This window comes from Psittacula echo (genome assembly GCF_963264785.1).
Source record: "Psittacula echo genome assembly, chromosome: 22".
NCBI classification, from domain to species: Eukaryota; Metazoa; Chordata; class Aves; order Psittaciformes; family Psittacidae; genus Psittacula; species Psittacula echo.
This window is the reverse complement of record NC_137758.1, coordinates 3333659-3353486: the sequence shown is the minus strand read 5'-3', so window position 1 is coordinate 3353486 and position 19828 is coordinate 3333659. Positions and strand designations below refer to the sequence as shown.

Below are 19828 nucleotides of genomic sequence, written 5' to 3'. Positions count from 1 at the left end.
CTTTATTGCTCTGCATCTTTATTTCCACGTAGCTCCGTTGCAGCTGTGTTGACAGGAGCTCAAGCGAAAACAGGTTATCCTGTGGGTGAGGTGGTGAACACAGAGCTGCGCCTCTGAGGGCTGCCAGTGCGCTTGGGTGCTTGAAAGGGGATCTGCTCTTTTTGGTAGTGCTGAGCTGTTGTGTTACCCCGGGCTTGTGGAGTGTTTGGTGCTTCTGGAGGGGGCTGAAGGTGGGATGTTGTGAGATGGACAGCCAAAGGCTATGGCAAAGATGGAGCCCATTGCTGGGAGCAGGGAGCCTGTGCTGAATGCGAATGGGCCAGGGTGGCTGCGCTGCAAGTTAATGTGTGACCTTGGCAGGAGAGGGCTGGGAACCAGCTGGAGATAGAGGCTGCTCCCAGGGAGCCAAACAAGATGGAGATCCCCATGAATCCCTTTGCAGCCACACGGCCACCGAGGGGCTGTGAGCAGGCAGGGGAGCACAGCAGGGACATCACCCATCCTTTGGGGAGCACAGGGGAGCTGAGCAGTCGCAGCCTGGAGAAGCTCCCACAGGCAGAACCAGAGACTTCTAAAGCAGAGGCAAATGACAGCCGGTGGCACTCAGCCTGCCCGACTGGTCTGTCACACATCCCTCTTTGGGGGATGCACCAATGGCACTCAGGTCTGTGCGCACAGGGAAAAGCAGGCCTCCAAAGCACCCTGATGCCTGGTCCAGGCTCTCCTGCCCCTGTTCCTGAGGCTGGGAGCATCCTTGTATCCCTTCACAGGCCAGCAGGGAAGCGCAGGAGCAGGAGTGCCTGGAGGCAGCGAGGGAAGGCAGGAAGGAAGCGGGGATAGGGATGGGGAGCAGAGGACGGACCTGTTGGGGCTGCCTGGCTCCTTAGCATGGGGCGCGTACCTCTGTCACTGTCTGGGGCTAATTACAGGGCCTTGTCTGCAGCCCAGACAGCTGCCAGCCGCTGTAATCACATCAAACCAGGCTGGGCTCCCCAGCGCATCCCCATGGATCCAGGAGCCCTGCCCTCGCCGGTGTCCCCCAGCATCACCCTGCTGATGGGAAAAGGTGCCCTGTGCACGCTGCCGCAGGGATGGGGCTCCACAGGTACCACCAGTGCTGCCGAGGCCGCAGAGCATCACAAGGGTCTAATCCCAGCAAAGCCCCACCAGATTAGATAAATGCAACTTGGAGGCTTAATTAGCCAAGCTCAGCAGAGACATTTACCCAGACAAGGTAGCAGCAGGGCTGGGGATGGACATGGAGCCCACAGAGGTTCCCATCCATCGTCCCCAGGGACACACATCTTCCTTTGGAGCTGCAAAGCCAAGGCTGCTCCCTGACCCAACACCGGCAGTAGCAGAGCAGCCCTTTGCCACGTCAGGAAGGCCAGGGCTCTCTTTGGTCTGCAGATCCACTGAGTTGGGACAAGTTACTTCATCCCCATCCCCATCCCCATCCACTCCTGAGCACAGCTTTGAACAGCACCACGCAACCAGCCCTGCAGTGTAAGGCCAAACCCCAGGGAAGAGCCAGCAGCCCTTTTGTTTTACCCCTGATGAGCCAACCTGCAGCGTTAATCATTGACTCAGGTGCTTGGTGGGGAAAGGTGAGTGGTCCTGGCTGATCCCAGCTCCAGAGCTGGCCACATTTGAGGGCAGCACCCAGGGATCCTACATAGGAAGGGGAGTGATCTGTGGTGCAGGGAGCAGGGGGGTTTGAAGCTGTTCAGTGGGTATGTGGCTGGCCAGGATGGGCTGGGTGAACTGGTCCTCATGGTGGCACTGCTGCAGGAGGACCTAAGTGCATGGCCTGGGGGCTACCACCCCAAAACCCTTATTCTGAGCCCATGCCAAGCTCTTTGCTGTGTAAAACACTTTCCAGAGCAGTCGCTCCATCCATGGTGGGCGTTGAACCATCCCCAGGGGTGCTCTGGGGCTGTTTGGTCACAGCGCTGGGACCCAGCTCAGCTCCCTCCCAACCCCATCCCCACGCCAGGGCAGGAAGCACGGGCAGAGGGCGTTGGGCTCTGGGCTGGTGTCCAGGGAGCCCCAGGAGCCCCTGTTCGGGCTTTGTTTTGGAAAGCCAAGCCAGGAAGGAAGCGAGCAGAGAGGAGCCACATGGGGAGGAGGGGACGCGCAGGATGGGTTTCCACTGCGTAACCGTGGGCCTGGTGAGGTGGTGGCTGCAGAACAATAGCAGCCCGAGGGGAATACACGATTTTCCACTGGATTAGGCTGGACTTCGGTCTCCTCCCACTGCCCTGCTCAGGGCCAGGCCGCCAGACCAGGGATCAGCTGTGCCAGCAGAGGACTGGTGGGGAAACCTCCGTGCTGCTTGAGCATGGACCCCCGGGGTCTTCCCTGCACAGCTTCAACCCATCCCCATCCCATCAGTGCCCTACTCCCAGCCTCGCTGAGGCTCTCACCAGCTCCCATCCTGTCTCCCCAGCTCATGTCTCTGCCCAGCACCGCATGGCCCCAGCGCGATGAGCCCGCTCCCTGCAGCACCACCACCACCAGCCTCCCGCTGGCCTCATCTGACAGCGACTCCGGCTGTGCCCTGGAAGAGTATCCGGAGCCCCCCACGGAGCCTGCACCCCCTGAGGTGAGAGCATCCTGTATCTCTCCCAGCCCTGTGAGTGCCATCCATGGTGGTACCCACAGCAGAGCATCCCCAGCCCTGGGATGATGGAAATGGTATCACCATCCACAGTGGTACCCACAGCAGAGCATCCCCAGCCCTGGGATGATGGAAATGGTATCACCATCCACAGTGGTACCCACAGCAGAGCATCCCCAGCCCTGGGATGATGGAAATGGTATCACCATCCACAGTGGTACCCACAGCAGATCATCCCCAGCCCTGGGATGATGGAAATGGCATCACCATCCTCAGTGGTACCCACAGCAGAGCATCCCCAGCCCTGGGATGATGGAAATGGCATCACCATCCTCAGTGGTACCCACAGCAGAGCGTCCCCATGATGAAGCATGCGTCTGAGCAACCTTGAGCAATGCAGCTTTAACCCCCCTAAAAACCCACTTGTGTTTCTCTCCTCTACACAAACACCCTCAGGTCCCGCTGTGCTCCGGCGCCCACGCTCCACATCCCGCCTCACCCACCGACAGCATCCAGCTCCGCACCAGAGCCCTCCTGCAGCAGCTGCCCCCTCAGGACTGCGATGTAAGACACCTATCAGTTGGGTGCTGCCCACCCTGGGCTTCACCCGCACCCCATCCCCTCACCTCCACCTCCCCATGCAGGAGCGGTACTGCCCTGACCTTGCCGAGGAGGAGAGGAGGCAGCTCCGAGCCTTCAGTGCCCGACGGAGGCGCGAGGCGCTGGGGCAGGGGCTGGCATGTCCCGTGCCGGGTCCCTGCCATGGTTGTCCCTGCAAGAAGGTGAAGCATCCCCTCAATGAGCACCCATCATTCCCCAGTGGGGACCCATCCTCTGCCTGGCTCCAACCACCGCATCCCCTCTGCCTTGCAGTGCGGCCGGAGGCTGAACAAGGGGGACCCAGGGGTCTCAGCATCGCACCTCGGGGACCAGTTCTGGCACCCATCCTGCTTCTCCTGCCACTTCTGCCACCAGCCCCTGGTGGACCTCATCTACTTCCAGCAGGATGGGAGGATCTACTGCGGCCGGCACCACGCTGAGCTCTTTCGGCCCCGCTGTGCCTCCTGTGACCAGGTGAGTGCTGGGCAGGGGCGATGCTTTTACCTCCCTTTTGTGGTGTAAGAGCCCCCATGCTCATCTGGAGCTTCAGACAGCTGATGGCCAAGAGGAAATGTTCCTTCCTGAGGCCTGTGCCAAAGCGCAGGGGCTCCTCTCAGCACAGCAAAGCATCATCCTCTGGGCTATAGGGTTCCAGATGGATGCTTTATGGATGGTTTTCCCCCTCCAGCTGATCTTCATGGAGGAATGCATCGAGGCCGAGGGCCGGCGCTGGCACTTGGAGCACTTCTGCTGCCTGGAGTGCGACGCTCCCCTGCGCGGGCAGCGCTATGTGATGCAGAGCGGCCGCCCATGCTGCCGCGGATGCTTCGAGAGCCTCTTTGCTGAGCCCTGCCAGGCCTGCGGGGACCCCATTGGTACGGCCCCGCGCTCCTCAACCTGGGCAGGGTGAAATAGGATCATGGAATGGTTTAGGTTGGAAGGGACCTTAAAGCTCCTCCAGCTCCAACCCCTGCCACAGGCAGGGACCCCTTCCACTGGAGCAGCTTGCTCCAAGCCCCTGTGTCCACCCTGGCCTTGAACACTGCCAGGGATGGGGCAGCCACAGCTTCTCTGGGCACCCTGGGCCAGCACCTCAGCACCCTCACAGGGAAGAGCTTCTTCCTTATCTCCATCCTAGATCTCCCCTGTTTCAGTTTGAACCCATCCCTCTTTGCCTTATTGCTACATTCCTGATGCACAGGATCCTTATAGCCCCCTTGTAAGGCTGCTCTGGGGCTTCCCAGGCAGGACGTGGGCTGGGAGCTGCTGATCCGGAGCCAGATCCTTGCAGCTGTGCGCGGAGGACGGGCTCTGGCACGGGGCTGCGGGCAGAGCCTCCCCCTCACCCGTGGTTGCCCCTCAGGTGCTGACAGCGAGGAGGCCACGCACCAGGGGCTGCACTGGCACGCCCGGGCCGCCTGCTTCTGCTGCAGCCGCTGCCGCAAGCCCTTGCGGGGCCAGCCCCTCACCGCGCGCCGCGGGCGGCTCTTCTGCTCCGAGACCTGCAGCCTGCGGCAGGACGGGGCCTCCAGCGCCTCCGACTCCTCCGACTCTGCCTTCGCCTCGGCTCCGTCCCCGGACTCGACGCCCCTGTCCCGAGCCGGCCCCGCGGGCAGGACGGGCAGCGCCGCGGGCTGCAGGCAGCGGGTGGAAGGGGCTGGTAGGGATGCTACAGCGCTGCTTGTGATGTGGTGGGAGGGGAGCGGGAGCGAAACCAGGCTCTGCTCAGCCCTTGGGTACTTTATGGGGTATGGGACATGGGTGCAGCACAAGCCAAGGGCAATGAGGCCCCAGCCCACTGCCCGCGGGAGGGTGAATGCTGGCGGTTGGGGTTTGGTGGGTAAAACCCTCTTCAGCACCCCTAGGGGCTGTGGCAGGGCAGGCTCAGCCTTCCCCTTCTCACCCACGTTTGCCTTCCTTCTTCCAGAGGCTCCTTCAGATCCGGCCCCCGTGCATCCTGCATTTAGGAGCCGGGAGGGCTGCGGCACAGCGGGGAAGGAGCGGAGCAGCGATGCTGTGCACACAGGGATGCTGGGACCACCGGCTGGACACCCCTCTGCCCCCCAGCCCAGCACAGAGGGTCCCAATGAGCCTGGAGCCTTGGGACACTCAGTTTTGGGAGGCTCTGATCCCAGAGAGCCCACAGGCAATGGAAACGCATCCTTCCGAGCGGGCACGGCCCCTGCCCAGCACAGCCCACAGCCGGAGGACATCGACCTGCAGGACGTCACAGAGGAGGATGACTCCTGGTGTCCCACCTGCTCTTCATCTTCAGACACGGACTCGGAGGAAGAGGGTTTCTTCTTCGGGAAGCCCATTCCCAAGCCCGGGATGAGCTCCCTGGGCAGGGAGCCCCTGGAGAGGGCCAGGGGCAGGACGGCGAAGCCATGGGGCAGCAGCAAGCACTGCAGCGTGTCCTAGCAGCAGGGACTGGGGGTGCTGGACCCGTGCTGCTGCCCTGCCAGCCCCTGCCGTGCTCTCACCACTTGCCAAGTGTGTGCTGGATGCAGCTCAAGGCTCATGGGAAGCCGCTGGGATCCTTCCCCCCCCAGCAGCCGCTGGCAAACAACAGCCTGCAATTCCCAGTGGCCTCTCCCACAATTAGGAACAGGAAAAGCAGGTAGGGAGCAGGGAGCTGTGGCCTCCCTTCACAGGCACGGTGGCAGCCCAGAGAGCAGCCACATGCAGGGGAGGGGACAAAGGCAGAGCTGCCTGCATCATCCTGCTGCTGGGGACCCATGGGGACAGGCAAGGTGGGATCCTTCGCTGGGACATGTTGAAGGATGAACACCATGGCCAGGCATGCTCCATCCCTCATTGGCACCAAGGGAGGGCCAAGGGGCCAAAGGGAGCAGCTCTGCTGCTGCCAACGACGATGCTCCAATAAAGTTTGGCTGAAATCTGACCGCAGGAGAGCCAGCACACCTCTGTCCCCTTCCTCCTCACCTTGGGGTCAGCATGGCATTGACCATGCCACCAGTGAGCCCCCATGGTGGGGTCAGCAACCCCAGGAGAGTGGGACCAGAACGATGCCAGAGCAAGAGCTGCAAAGATCACAACTGGTTTAATTTAGATGTAAAACAAAGAACAACCTGGGGGGTTCAGGGCACATCCCTGTGAACCAGGAATGGAGCGAGGAGCTGAGGTGGAGGGGAGCAAACACTGCAGCCTCACCACAGTGAACAAGGCTAAAACTAAGCACCCCCCTCCTCCTCCATGTCCATGAGAGAGGGCGGGACCACACCAATGTGTCCATAACGCCCTGACCTGAGGTCTCAGCACCCTCAGTGGCTCAGGGTGGCTGAGTCATAGCTGTTGATGAAGTCCTCCAGCTCCTGGAGGTGGTGGATGCGGCCCTGGCGCAGGTTCGCCCTCAGCGCCAGCCCCAGCGCTGCCTCCATGGAGGGCTCCTTCTGCAGCAGCATCGTGGCCACCACTGCGATGGTCAGGCTGAACTGCTGGTAGGACTGCAGGGGAGCAGCACGGGGTCAGCACAGGACACCCCAAAACCTCCCCACCGATAGCATGCACCCCCCTAGAGACATTTTTCCCCCTAAGGCTCATCCACAAACCCCATGAGCCCATACAAAGCCCTTCTTGCCCACAAGAACTTCCCTACAAGCACTGTTGCCAAGAGGCGTTTCCCCTCCAGTGACCCCAAAAGTACCAAACTCACATCCCACATCACCCAGCATCACTTCTTGCCCCATGGTTCAGGGGCCACAAGGACTCACCAGCTCAATCTTCTCCTTCCTGGCGAGGACAGCAGCAGAGCGGAGGTCCGTGCTGGCTGGGGAGGGGTTTGGGAGCCTGGAGCAGAGCTGCTGCGAGCCTCCTGCAGCCTGTGCAGTGGAAAAGGTGAGGAAGAGTCAGACCCTTTGAAGAAGAGAGGGGTTGGGCAAGGTTTGAGCTGAACCGGGGCTACCAGCACCCATTACCAGCCAAGGACTGGTCACCCTGTGTTGGGACCCACTTGGCTCCCCTCGGATGCAAGAGCTGTCCCAGCTCCCCCCAGCATCACCACAGGAGCCCTGCCAGCAGCTTTCTCTTTGCCATTAGGCAGTAAATAAGCTGCTCTGCATCGCTCTCACTGCGGCTGGAGCCCCAGGTCGGTCACGCTCCATCACGCCTCTCGTTATTCTGTTGGCCTATTCCCAGCTCATTCCCATTTAGCGGCACCTCCGGCAGCCAGCACCGGGGCTGCCACGGGCTCTGCCTCCAGACAAAGCAGCGCTTTAACCCAGCCCCTAATCCTGCCAACAGGATCCTGCTCCCAAGCTCCAGCAGCATCCCAGGGCACCCGCCCCATGCAGGGACACCTCGGAGTGAGAGCAGAGACACCCTGCCCCGTACCGGTTTCACCTCACTGGACACAGGAGGGTCCTGGGTCCCTGGTGAGGTCTCTGGTTTGGTGCAGGTAAAGGAGGAAGCCTCTCTGGGTTGTACACTGGGCTCCGTGGGACCTCCTGGTGGGACCTGCAAGGGTTTGGATGGCTGAAGGTCACCAAGAAGCTGTGAGTGCACAGGATAGGGGGAGCCAGCACAGCCCTGCCTGCAGCAGCAGCCTCGGTTGGTTCTCCCCTGGGGAGGGGACACACACAATGGAGCTGCCCACTCCAAGACTCACCCCAGCACTGGCAGCTTCTGCCCCGCACTGCTGGCCCTGGGACGGCTCAGCAGGCTCCGGGGGGGCTGTGGGACTGCAGGGATATGACCCAGCACCAGCCTCAGGGATGCTTTGGCTGCACGGCTCTACCTGTGCAAAGCATTGCAGAGCCCATGGTGAGGGCTGGGAATGCCACCCAGGCAAAGGGATAAAAGGGTTTGCAAAGGGGACTGCAAGCTCCCTGTGCTCTGTTCTTAGGAGGGAAGGAGAGAAGCAGGAGCTGCTCCCCTGTCCCAGCAGAGCTCTTCTCCAGCGGGGCTGGCTCTGTTTCCAAAGCAGAAGGGCCTTGGCTGCCCGCTCAGCCTGGGGACATGCAATGGTGTGAGGCTGGGGCATGTGTCTGTCCCGGGAAGAGGAGCCTGGGGACAAAGGAAAACCCAAGGGAAACCATGGGGCTTTGCAGCCCTGGAGAAGAGTCAGGAAAATTCCCATGCCTGGCAAAGAGACAGCAAGGTGAAGAGTGAAAGGGCTGGATGAGAGAGAGGAGGAAGAGTTCCACCGGCCAAGGAGACCCTGAGACACCTCCAGAGGTGCCCCAGGAGAGGAGAGATCTCCTACCAGCATCGCTCCTGCTGCCTGCTCTGGCTCCACAGCCCCTGTCACAGTCTGGGGATCAGCGGCCAGGCTCTTCTGAGAGGTGCTGGTGGCTCTGGGGCACTTTTGGACCTTCCGACTGGCTGCTGGCAGGTCCTGGAGGGCACAGGACGGGTCAGGGGCATGGCAGCACCATGGGGGGCTCCAGCCAGGCAAACCCGGTCATAGTTTGGGATGTAAGGAGTGAAATCCCACAACCTTAGCCTGCCGCTCCCTGCTCCGAGCATCAGCTTTAAGGGAAGTAAGTGGCTGGGGAGGATCAAAGTGCTGAGGCTCTTCTTTGACCACTGGCTGGCTCATCCCAGGGCAGGGAGAGGACTGAGAGGGTGGCCGATACCCTGCAGAGCGAGAAACACGACACGAGCAACTCCTCGCTCTGCCCAAGCAACTGATGCTGAGTGGTGAGGAGCTGGTGCTGAGCAGCGAGGAGCTGGTGCTGAGCACAGTGTAAGGCACATACCTCTGGGCCGAAGAAACGGCGGGCGCAGGACCATGGCTGTCTGTCGGTGGCCCCTGCGAAGGCGTTGGCAGCGTCTCCTAGCAGGGCCACGGAAGCCCCGGGGCCTGCAGCCATCCTGGAAGCCATCTCGCTCCCTGCAGGAGCAAAGGCAGATGCAGGGGATGGGATTTAGGCTGGAAGGGGTCTCCAGTGCAAACCCCAAACCTTGAGCCAGCTTCAGCACTGCATTGCCCTCCTTGGCTGTGCACTGACACAGAGCCTGGCCCTGTGTCCCCCACCATGGGCACAGGCACTCACCCTATCCGGTGGGCAGGGGGCCAGCGTGGGTGCTGCTCCTCATTGGGGAATTCAGTCCAGGCAGAGCAGTGGGGGCCGGGTGGCATCCTCTCCTGCAGGGAAGGAGGTGGGTTTAGACACAGAGCAGGGCAGGGGATGCTGGGGGTCTGCCATGCAGGGGAACCTGTCCCCATGCATTGTGCTGCTCACCACGGCAGTGAATGGCCCCTGGCTCATTTCACCTGCTCCCTGCCCCCAGCCCACCACCCCTCACCGGGTACCAGCCCTCTCCAAAGCACTCCTCAGGTCCTCCGTCATCTCTGGCACCCCAAAAGCATGGAGCGGACCAGTCATTGGGTGCCCATCCCCTGTACTCCTCATTCCCATAGTAGTCAGCAGGGCCAGGGAAGGGCCCGGGGTCACAGGACCAAGGCTGCAATGGTAAATCACCACTGGTGAGGACAGTGGCACACAGGGAACAGCCACGAAGCTGCCACCCCTCTGGTCCATTTCTCCTCACCGGGTACCAGCCCTCTTCAAACCAGACCTCAGGTCCTTGGTCACATTCTTCATTGTCCCAGTGGCGTGGAGGCGACCCATCATGGGGTCCCCATCCCCTGTTCTCCTCGTTCCCATAGCAGTCATCAGGGTCAGGGAAGGGTCTGGGCTCACAGAACCAAGGCTGCAAATCCCCACCAGTGAGGACAGTGGCACACTGGGGATAGCCACGCAGCTGCCATCCCCCTGGCCCACGTCTCCATACCGAGTACCAGCCCTCTCCGAAGCAATCCTCAGGTCCTTGGTCACGTTCTTCATTGTGCCAGGATGGTGGCTGGAGGCAGTCGTTGGGTGCCCATCCCCTGTCCTCCTCATCCACATGGAAGTCAGCAGGACCAGGGAAGGGCTCCCAGGGATCAGGCTGCAAAGGATGGCAGCAGTCTGGGTTTAGATTTGCTGTGCTTCCCCCTCCCCGCGGCAGCGCTCAGCTCCTTCCGCCTCTCCTGCTCCCCAGGGAACCCCTGGTTTTGGCTACCCCAGATTTGCTGGTGAACCCCAACAGCACCATCTCCCCCCACTGCATGGCCCCTTACCGGGCACCACTGGCCTCTGCCCCTCCTGCGCTGGGGCATCTCATCCCACGTGTCCTGGGGGCCGTAAGGTCGGGATGATGGTGGTCCAGCTTGCCAAGGACCAGGCTGTGGAGAGAGCACAGGGAGGTGAAAGCAGGATGGGACCCTCACCTTGACCCTTGCACCAGCTGGATGCTGAGCAGGGATGGGGAGCCAGGAGCCCATCCATCCTCCTCCCCTGCATGAGGTTGCAGATGATTCCCATTCCTTCCCCATACATCAGTGATGCTCTCCTGCCTCCTCAGCATCCTATGCAATGGAGCATCCCCCTTTCCCCTCCAAAGCTCCCCCCCTCCCATCCCTGGCAGCCTGAGCTGCACTGCAGCAGGGGGGTCACAAACCCACCTACCTGCCTGGGGAAACCCCTCCTGCAGCCCATGGGCAAGAACATCCTGCCAGAAGCTCCTCCTGGCCGCGGTCCCAGGGAGGAGAAGGGCCTCGGAGGGGTCAGCATCCTGCTGTGGAGGGAGAGGTGCGGGTGAGCACATCCTGCAGCACGTCACTGCCGGCCCGTCCGGGTGCCACCCGCGGCACTCCCAGAGCCACGTCCTTGCAGCGCGATGGGGACCACAGGGACCTGCTCCCCATGGACACAGGGCCTCCCAGCACTGCGACTGCTCCCATGTGTTGCAAACCCAAAAGCATAACTACATCCCACCCCCCCCAGGAATAGCTCTGTTAGCTCTAAGCCCTGTCAGAAAGACCCGGTCAGGTTCACAGTACAGCTTATTCACATGCAAGATATGCGGCTCTTTTGGATTGCCAGAGATAAAACACATTAACCACAGAATAGCCACAGCACCAACAATGCAGTTGCAATCATAAGCTTGGTTTTCCAGCTTGAAACACTTGAGTCTTGCCAAAAGCCTTCTGGGGAGGGTGAAGTGGACAAACCCCTCCGGCTGCCCATACAACCAGGTGTGGAACTGTCATCCCCATAGGGTACAATTGGGGTGTTTATACCTGGTTATTGCACAAAGTGCTGTGGTCCAGCCTTGTGGTCGCAGTGTACGGATATTTCTTGGCCACAGGTATATCCAGCAGCCATTAGATAAAACACTCTTTGGTATCAAGCAGCACAACAGGACTGTGCAGCATCCACCCTGCTCCACATCCCACAGAGCTCCTCCGCCTGGTCCCTGTGCCTGCTGCCATCATCCTGACCCACATCGAGCTTGTGCATCTTCTCCACTGGTTTTATGCTCCCAACACCCTGGTTGAGCCACCCCTCGCTCACAAGCATGTCTCAATCCCCCCCTGCAAACCCCACGGGTCTCAGCACCCCACAGCATCATCCCCACGGATCCCAGCCGAGCCGCTCTGGCTCCTTGGCATGGATACCCCCCTGCCCGGCTGGGGCTCTGCATCGGGGCAAAGGACTCAGACCCGGGGGCAAACGGGCATTGCCCACATTCCCTAGCACAGCCGATGTGGGTTCCTCGACCACAACGTGAGGCGCAGAGCTGGGCTCATCGCAAGGGACGCAGTCAGGGATGCTCTAACCCGATCCTGGGGCTCCCAGAGCCACCAGTGGATGCCTGCAGCCCCCATCCCGGCTGGCAGGAGATACTGGGCACCACTCACCGCAGCACCAGAGCGAAGGGAAGAACACGCTGGAGTTTCAACTGGCAGCAGCCTCAGGTAGCCCTGGGAAGCAGCTCTCCTGCCCGGAGAAACAAAGCACTGAGAACGGGATGGAGCCCTCGGGGCGGCCGAACCTCCCCGCCCCAACTCCGGCACCGTGCAAACCAATTGCAGCCAGGTGCTAATTGTCCTCCGGGGAGTTCCCCTTCAGAGAACTTGGTGTCCCTCCCCTCAGAGCCACAGGCACAGCCAAATTCCTCCGGTTATCCCAGCTCCATCAGCACATCCGGCCTTAAAAGCACTCCTTGATGCAAGACCTGCAAACTGCACCGCGTCAGCCCCTGCTCCGTGCAAGGGGGACCCCTGCAGCTGCAGGAACATGGAGCACCCGTGCAAGGGGGGGACCCTGCAACCACACTTGCAAGCCCAGCACCTCCTTCCACCCAGCTCCAGCATCACCTGCACCAGCCACGCAGTCCCTCGGATGCTCCCAGCCTGATCCTGGAGGGATCTGGGGGAGCAGCCCCCGCGCCCCCCAGGGGCTGCAGCACAGCCTGCAGGGATGAGGAGGGGAAGCAGAGGAGCAGGGAGGTGGCCATGGCAGGACAGAGCCCAGCAGGGAGGGACGCTGCCATCGCACCCACCTTTGCCAAAGAGGAGTTGCTCCCAGGACATAGCGGCTCCAGCACCGGGGCTGGAGCTGCTGTGGTGTCCGGTCACCTCCTAATGCTGGCAGCAGCCCTGCGGATGAAGCCTGGTGTCGGTGCCAAGTATGCCCGGGCCTCCTGGAGCACCCAGGCACCTCCAGCATCCCCTCCTCCCTATTTCCCTGCATTCCTATGAGAGCAGCACTCCCAGGAAGTCCAAGGTACACACGTATCACCCAGCCCCTCCAGCACTTTAATATCTGCCTTGTGTTAGGGGCTGACAGCAGTGGGACGCTTTGCTGTTGGCTGGGAACGCTTTGATAACAAACTGGTCCGAGCGGGTCAGCCCAGCAGCAGAAACTCCTGTGTGAATAGCGAGTGTGGAGACAAGCTTTTGACCTTGCAGGAATGTAGGAGGAGATAAGAGAGAAGAGGAAGGCCCGAGAGGAGCTCGCAGATACCAAATGTCAGCAAAGGAGGAGATAAAAGGGAAAGCAAAAAGAGTGGAGTAAAATCCTCCAACAATGCAACTGAGCTCACAGGGATAGGGCGGCCCCTCAGAGCTGACTGCTTCTCAAGGCTGCTCCCACCGGGCAGTTAACACACAGCTGGTTGGCTAATTATAGTCTCTAATAGCTATAAATCAATTAACTAACTGGGCAGATCAATTAGCAATTTGGGATTTGGGATAGGAATGCAGTAGCAACAGGGAGAATGGTGGCTGCAGCACATCCCCTTGAGAGCTGAGCAGCTCCAGTGGTGCATGTCCTGGTTTGGGGACCCAAACCAGGGGGACAATGAGCTCTTGGGAAGCAGGGAAATCAGAGCCATGGGACAGCGATGCCAATTGATAGAAACTGTGTAAGGATAAGCTCCTCTGCTAAAATCTTGACATGATAATAAAGGTCTCATTATAGCTACAGCCCTGCAGCCAGTTCTCATTTGACACAGGAGCTTTCCTGTCCCCGCAGCGCTGGGGGACACCCCACAACGATGCAAACCATGCTGGCTTTGGGGCTCTGCAGCCAGCACCTCTGCTGGGGCCGGGTTACTTTAGCACATCTCAGCCCCACAAACTGTTTTTCCCAGCTCTGGCACAGGGAGCACAGGAGCTGGAGCTGGGCTGAGGCTCCATCCGGGTGCAGCGCCCTGGTCCTGGCTCACCCCGTCCTGCTGCACCCAGGCAGCGCGGTGACCTCGGCTGCTCTGTCCTGGAGTGTTTGCTGTGGAAGCACACGGGCACCATCGTGTCTCCCCAGAGAGCAGGGAAACGGAGGCAGGGACATTAGTGCAAGTGCATTGGGAAAAGGGGATGGGGAAGCACCAGTGCAGGGGGCCCCAGCAGCAGCACCAGTGCCAGCAGCCACGGAGCTCATGGGGATTGTTCCCCCCGATGGGAACGGGCACCTCCTGCAGTGGGGTCCACGGGGGCAGAGAAGCTTTTTCCCCCCTCCTAAAAAGCCGTTGTGAGAAACTATGGACTAGGATATTGTTTATTAAGACTTATACTAAACCCAATGTAAAGGTCGGATAACAACGGATGTGAAATCGCTTGAGCCAGCCTAACCGACGGTGCTTCTCTTAAGCAAGCACAACCTAGGCTGCTTATCTCTTAAGCAAGTATAACCGACGGGGTCAACCATAGGACAAAGGAGGAAGACTTCCGAACCCCTAGCAACAGCTGGAACAGGCACAGGGTATCTCCACCACTCTATGAACGCGGAAGTCAGGATGTATAAAAAGGGACAGTCTGATTCACTTGGCGCGGTAGTTGGCGGAGCGCAGACTCCCCTGCCGTCCAGCGCTGTCTTTGCTCATATTCTACTTGCTACAATTAATAAAATTGTAATTGGAATTACGATCCATTGTGGTCTCAATTTATAACACCGTGAAGGCTGAGAGGGAGCTGCCAGAGCGGGGGGAAAGGGCTGGGCCCTGCTGGGGCTCATGGCAGAGGAGCCATGGAACCCCAGCCTGGTTTGTGTTGAAGGGACCTTAAAGCTCCTCCAGCTCCAACCCCTGCCACAGGCAGGGACCCCTTCCACTGGAGCAGCTTGCTCCAAGCCCCTGTGTCCACCCTGGCCTTGAACACTGCCAGGGATGGGGCAGCCACAGCTTCTCTGGGCACCCTGTGCCAGCGCCTCAGCACCCTCACAGGGAAGAGCTTCTGCCTAAGAGCTCATCTCAGCCTCCCCTCTCGCAGGTTAAAGCCATTCCCCTTGGCCTGTCCCTACGGGCCCTCTCCAGGTTTCCTGCAGCCCCTTCGGGCACTGGGTCTCCCAATCCCTTGCACCAAGCGCTGTCAGCAGAGGGAAGGGGGAGCTCGGTCAGGTCAGAGCAGGGGCCGGGCACAGGACGCAGTGGGGCTGGGAGCCGCACCGAGGCGGTTCCGGTCCTGCAGTGCGGGAACAACCGCCCAGCCCCGGGACCCGACTCCGGTACCTCCGGCGCGGCCTCGCGGCATCGAACGCTCCCGGCGCAACCTCGGGGTCCGGGCATTTTCCCGCCTCAAGCGCCCCGATCCGGCGCGTACCGGAACTGACGCCATCGCGCCGCGACGGGGCGAGCAGGAGGCGGCAGCAGCATGGCGGCGGCGGCACCGGGCGGGCCAGGCGCTGCCCCGCAGGGGTTGGGCGGGTGGCTGCGCAGCGCGTACCGCTTCGCTACCGACCGCAACGACTTCCGCAGGTGCGGGAACGGGATAGGGAGTGGGACGGGCAGCGGGGACGGGACCCAGTGCTTCCGGTTTCTCCCTTAGGAACCTGCTGGTGAACCTGGGGCTGTTCGCCGCTGGAGTCTGGGTCGCCCGGAACCTGACGGACATCGACCTGATGGCCCCGCAGCCCGTCCCGTAGCGGTGAGTCCTTCGGGAGCGGGTGTCCCGGTGCCAGGCGACCCCCGAGCGCAGCCGGGCTCCGGGAGGGATCGATGGCGCACGGCGGTACCGAGCCCCGCCGCTCCTTACCCTGCCTCATCGCCCGTACAGGAAGGAAGCGCTGCCGGGAAGCGCCCGCCGGGACCCAGGAGCAGGGTTCGGCCGTTCCACCTTGCGGTGCCTTCGCCTGCAGGAGTGGGTCCCGTCCTCATCCCGTCCTCCTCCTCCTCAGCGCTGCTGCTCACACCTCAGCCCCGCCACGCCTGGAGCAGTGACAAAGGGGGGAAAAGCTTTTAGATGCCAGAGGGAAGGTGTATTCCTCGTGCAAGGCTCACGAGTGGTGTCTTCAGGGATGTGAAGCCATCACGTGTGGGATTTTATTCTGTACCCCCGTCGAGATGGTTATTAAAGCCTGTACAATAATGACACGACCCGCTGGGAGTTCTGGTTTTGCATCGTTTTTAATAAGAAACTTCAGCTTACAAAAAACAAGGTGTAAAAAGAGTAAAGATTTACAAAACAATCATAAAAACATGATTTATATTCCACACCCCAAAGACAAAGGAAGGGAGTCCAGGCCTGGGGTGGCCACGGGCCCCACCGGCTGCTTATCCAAAGGGAAAACCAAACCTGTGACGAGGCCCAAATGTTTCCTGGGTGATGTCTGGATGAGATAACGCTGGGATGCTTTAGGGAATGATGACTGCGAGTGGGAAGGAGAAGCCATTTGGTGTTGCATAGCATTTTAGTGCCCTGGGCTGAGCCTGAACTTGCTGTTGGGGAACAGCAGAAGCACCATGTGGGAGCTGTGGCTGTGATTGGGCTACATTACATGACAGCTCCTTGAGGATGCTGTTTGTCGAGCACAGGAACTTCCCAGCCCTGAGCAGGATGGCAGCATGATTGCCATGGGGCTGCAGGTTCTTGGGACAGTCCCACATGGGTTTTAGGGTAAGACATTCATGTTTAGTGACAGAACTGCCCCTCGCTTGCCCCAGGGGGAACCTTGCTCCGCTCCCCACACAGACTCCTAAAAACGCTGTTTTCAAAGCAGGTTTTTGACCATCCTGTAAAGAAATAGAAGTTCCTTTGAAGTAGGGATAATCCAAGTTACACAGAAAGAGCTTCTGCAGGAAAAGGAGATTAATTAGAACACGAAGTCACTTTATAGTTAATCTCTGTTTTGATTTGGAACACACTAATCTCCCGAGGCTGGGGGTCAGGCTGGGGGCAGTCCCTGCAGTTAAGTACATGAAGCTGCCATAGGGGACTTATGGCTGTTGTCTTAAACCCTCGACTGAACTAAAAGCAGCTGAACCCCCGATTAGGAGCACAATGAATTACTAACTGAAGGAGCAGCGCCCGTGCCCTGCACTGTGAGGCAGCTGGACAGATCGCCAGCCACATTCAGGAGCTAATTGGATTCTCTTGTCCCTTGCTGCTGCCTGGCAGTGTCCTTGAAGCCAGGTCTGGTTCATGAGCACAGCACGGCACGCATCAGTTTAAGTCATTCGGGATGGGAGGAACAGAAACTCAAAGCAGAAACTAGAGGCTGCTCTGACTTGAAGCCACTGAGAACATCAGGAAACCCACCCGAGCTCCAGCTCCTGGGAAGCGGTGCAGCTTTCCCAAGGGGATTTCACACTGAGGGAAACCTCATCCTCTGCCAACAGCACCCTTCCAGCAACCTTAACTTAGAGCAGGATTAACTGTCTTAAGGTGCTGAGGATTAGCTTTAGTTCTGCCCTTCCTCAAGTCAACAGAGCAGTCCCACAGCCCCCTGCCCAAGCCCATTGCACCCTCAGGGCACTCACAAGGGCAGCTCTTGCCTTGGAGCAGCTGCCTGAAGTTTCTAAGCTGTGTTTAAGCTTCTCTTACGGAAAGGCAGACCTGCAAAACACAAGTTTCACTGAAAACGAACTCATTCACTTGTTCTTTTCCTGTGACCTGTTTGATCGATGTATAGAGGGCTGCGGCTTAAAGTGTGTAACTGCTTAACCAAAGCTGACATTAAACAGAGAGACAAATAGAACCCAATCTCTCTACTCGGGCTCTGGGTTGCCAGTGATAAGGTACTGCAGTTTACACATCTGATAAAGTAGGCAGCAAGAAACAGCCTTAAGGGCCAGGCCTAGTAACATCATTTAATACACGTAAGGAGAGTGAAGGGGACACTCACTATGAAGATGCCATTCCTCATCAGAGGTGTGGAGCTACGCAGCCCCATCACTACATGGACTGGGCAAAAGGGCATACAACAGGAGCAGCCCAAAAGGAAATAATCACTGGTTGGTGCACGTAACTGATGTATGTAGCTTTTGATCATTGAAACACGTGGGTTCATAACCTTAGAAGCTTGCTAGAATGCTTCACATCCCCATCTGCAGTAGCCGGGTATCGATATTAATGTAATAGACACCAAAAAACCCCACTGAATTGAGGTTTTATATTCCCAGAGGCAATAAATTCTTAACCTAAGTCCTCCCTGTCTGATCTGAAACCCGCTGGAGGGATTAGATGCACACACAAAGGCAGTGTTCAGAGCTTGGATTTTGCTGTTCACATCGAAGAAGGGACACTTGGTCGCCTTACCCACCTGTAATTATTGCATATTAAACTTACACAGGCATACCCACAGCACGGTTCTGCTCCCGTGTGGAAGCATTTGCCAGGCTGCTAAGGGGAAACCTGTGCAACCACTGCCAGGACGATGGGAACTCTTCTCTAAAAAGCCAAATCTAACCCAGTTTTGCATAAGCTGTTATTTGAATGGGTACAAATACACAAGAGTTCAGACATGTAGCACTCTAATCCTCCTTTCTGAGCTTGTCAGTGCTGCTGAGGACTTGTAAAACCACACAAGTCTGCTGCTTCAGAGGGGGGAATTCCTGACTTATTTCCCAAGGTTTCTATCCCATGCAAAATATTGGATCCAAGGCACCAAATCTAAGGAATCATACAAAATTAGTCCACCCATCTGTACTGGCAGGTAAAACTCATCTCCCTGTCTCTCCTTTATATAGTTCTCCGTTTGCTGCCTCACATTAACAATGTCAAAGCCAGACCATAGAAGTGTTCTGGTTCAGAACTAATGAGATGAGAGGGAAATGAGGGTATTTTCAGTGCTTTGCAGAGGAACTGGTTTTGCAGTGTGCATAGTTTAACGTGGCCATGCAGGCAACAGAGGGTAACAAAAAAGCCAATCTCAGTAACTGACTTGCTAGCGGAATAAAGTTAGTTAAGATAAAGTGGTTTCCATCAATGACAGCAGATGCCGTATCATGCCTGCCCATGGATACATTAAGAGTCTTCATTCCTAAAAGAATGCCAACTTACTCACAAGTTGGATGCAATAAGGATATGCTGGGAACAGTTCTGTCCCAACGGCTGCTCCTCCCGAGCCCATCTGCCAGCATTCAAAGGCTTCCTGCACCTTCACTTGTGCTCTGAGCATCCCTCAAGGCAAATGACTCCTTGCTACAGGACTGGAACCCCAGTACAGGCAATCCTAATGCAAAGAGAAACCAATTCTGCTCCCAGTTGTACCAAAAGGATGGTTTTTGTGTTGCAGACACTCAACTTGGAACTCATGACTGCAACCACTGACTCCAGTCAAGTCACATCACCTGCCTGTGTGTTTGCAAAAGCAGAGCCTAAACCTGGAGTTCTTCTAATACACATCAATCTAATAGCAGGATTTGAAGCCATACCATTAGAGGAGGGACAAAGTTTGCTTTACAGGCTAATGACATAGTATCTTCATCTTAGTGATGTAGAGAGGTAACTTCCAATCTGAATTTCTGGCAAGCAGGACACTATAAAACAGTGTCCACCATGGAGGGAGCACTGGGCTATGCTTATATAAAGAAGCCTGCAGTAGACAAATATAAACCAAACAGCATAAAACATGCTATACGCTCTCGCTTCCAAATAAAAGCTGAATATTACAGAAACCTCACAGTGTTGGAAAAAGCAAGTTTAGTTCCTTCAAAGTATAAATTCACTCCTTCCCTATCAGGGCAATCACTTCCTGACTGCAGTATCCCCGCATCTCAGCACAACCAAGCTGATGTCACATGGAGAGGCCACTCATGTCAAAAGGTGTCACCAGCAAACGCTACCAAATGTGCCCCCCCCTCGCCTTGTGTGACAACTGAATTCAGCTCTTAATGCCAAACACTCGGTCAAAAGATGAGCATCACAGCAGAGAGCCTCAGCTCCCTGCAGGATCAATGGATTCTGCACTAAGGTTTGCTTTCCTGTTGAGTCTGACACACACAGGACTGAGGGATTCAGAGGGAACGTGCATTTGGTAGCCACAGTAAACTGTGACTGCCACTTAGGACAATATCATCCTCGTACTTAAGAGCGGACAG

At 58.1% G+C, this 19828-nt stretch overlaps 2 protein-coding genes across 2 annotated transcripts; one reads left to right on the top strand and one right to left on the bottom strand.

Annotated features, from left to right (window-relative positions):
• Positions 1-6504: 6504 nt before the first annotated feature.
• LOC308229105 (uncharacterized protein) lies at positions 6505-15107 on the bottom strand (the record flags this gene model as incomplete). Its single annotated transcript, XM_080632916.1, has 17 exons — positions 15020-15107; positions 12575-12671; positions 11931-12009; positions 10696-10804; positions 10308-10412; positions 9980-10135; positions 9737-9898; positions 9491-9649; positions 9238-9329; positions 8941-9074; positions 8679-8818; positions 8399-8576; positions 8101-8183; positions 7848-7976; positions 7574-7696; positions 6955-7062; positions 6505-6687 (listed from the first exon to the last, which is right to left on the bottom strand). The coding sequence occupies exons 4-17, from the start codon at positions 10798-10800 to the stop codon at positions 6505-6507; spliced, it is 1857 nt and encodes a 618-aa protein (XP_080489042.1). The 5' UTR covers positions 10801-10804; positions 11931-12009; positions 12575-12671; positions 15020-15107.
• Positions 15108-15138: 31 nt separating this feature from the next.
• TOMM6 (translocase of outer mitochondrial membrane 6) lies at positions 15139-15880 on the top strand. Its single transcript, XM_080632798.1, has 3 exons — positions 15139-15265; positions 15336-15434; positions 15564-15880. The coding sequence occupies exons 1-2, from the start codon at positions 15162-15164 to the stop codon at positions 15430-15432; spliced, it is 201 nt and encodes a 66-aa protein (XP_080488924.1). The 5' UTR covers positions 15139-15161; the 3' UTR covers positions 15433-15434; positions 15564-15880.
• The last annotated feature ends 3948 nt before the right edge of the window (positions 15881-19828 follow it).

What these genes read in the sequence shown, in the direction of transcription:
- TOMM6 (XM_080632798.1), top strand. Translation starts at nt 15,162, where the DNA reads ATGGCGGCGGCGGCACCGGGCGGGCCAGGCGCTGCCCCGCAGGGGTTG. An exon ending in GACCGCAACGACTTCCGCAG is followed by an intron (nt 15,266 to 15,335) that starts GTGCGGGAACGG and finishes TTTCTCCCTTAG; the next exon opens with GAACCTGCTGGTGAACCTGG.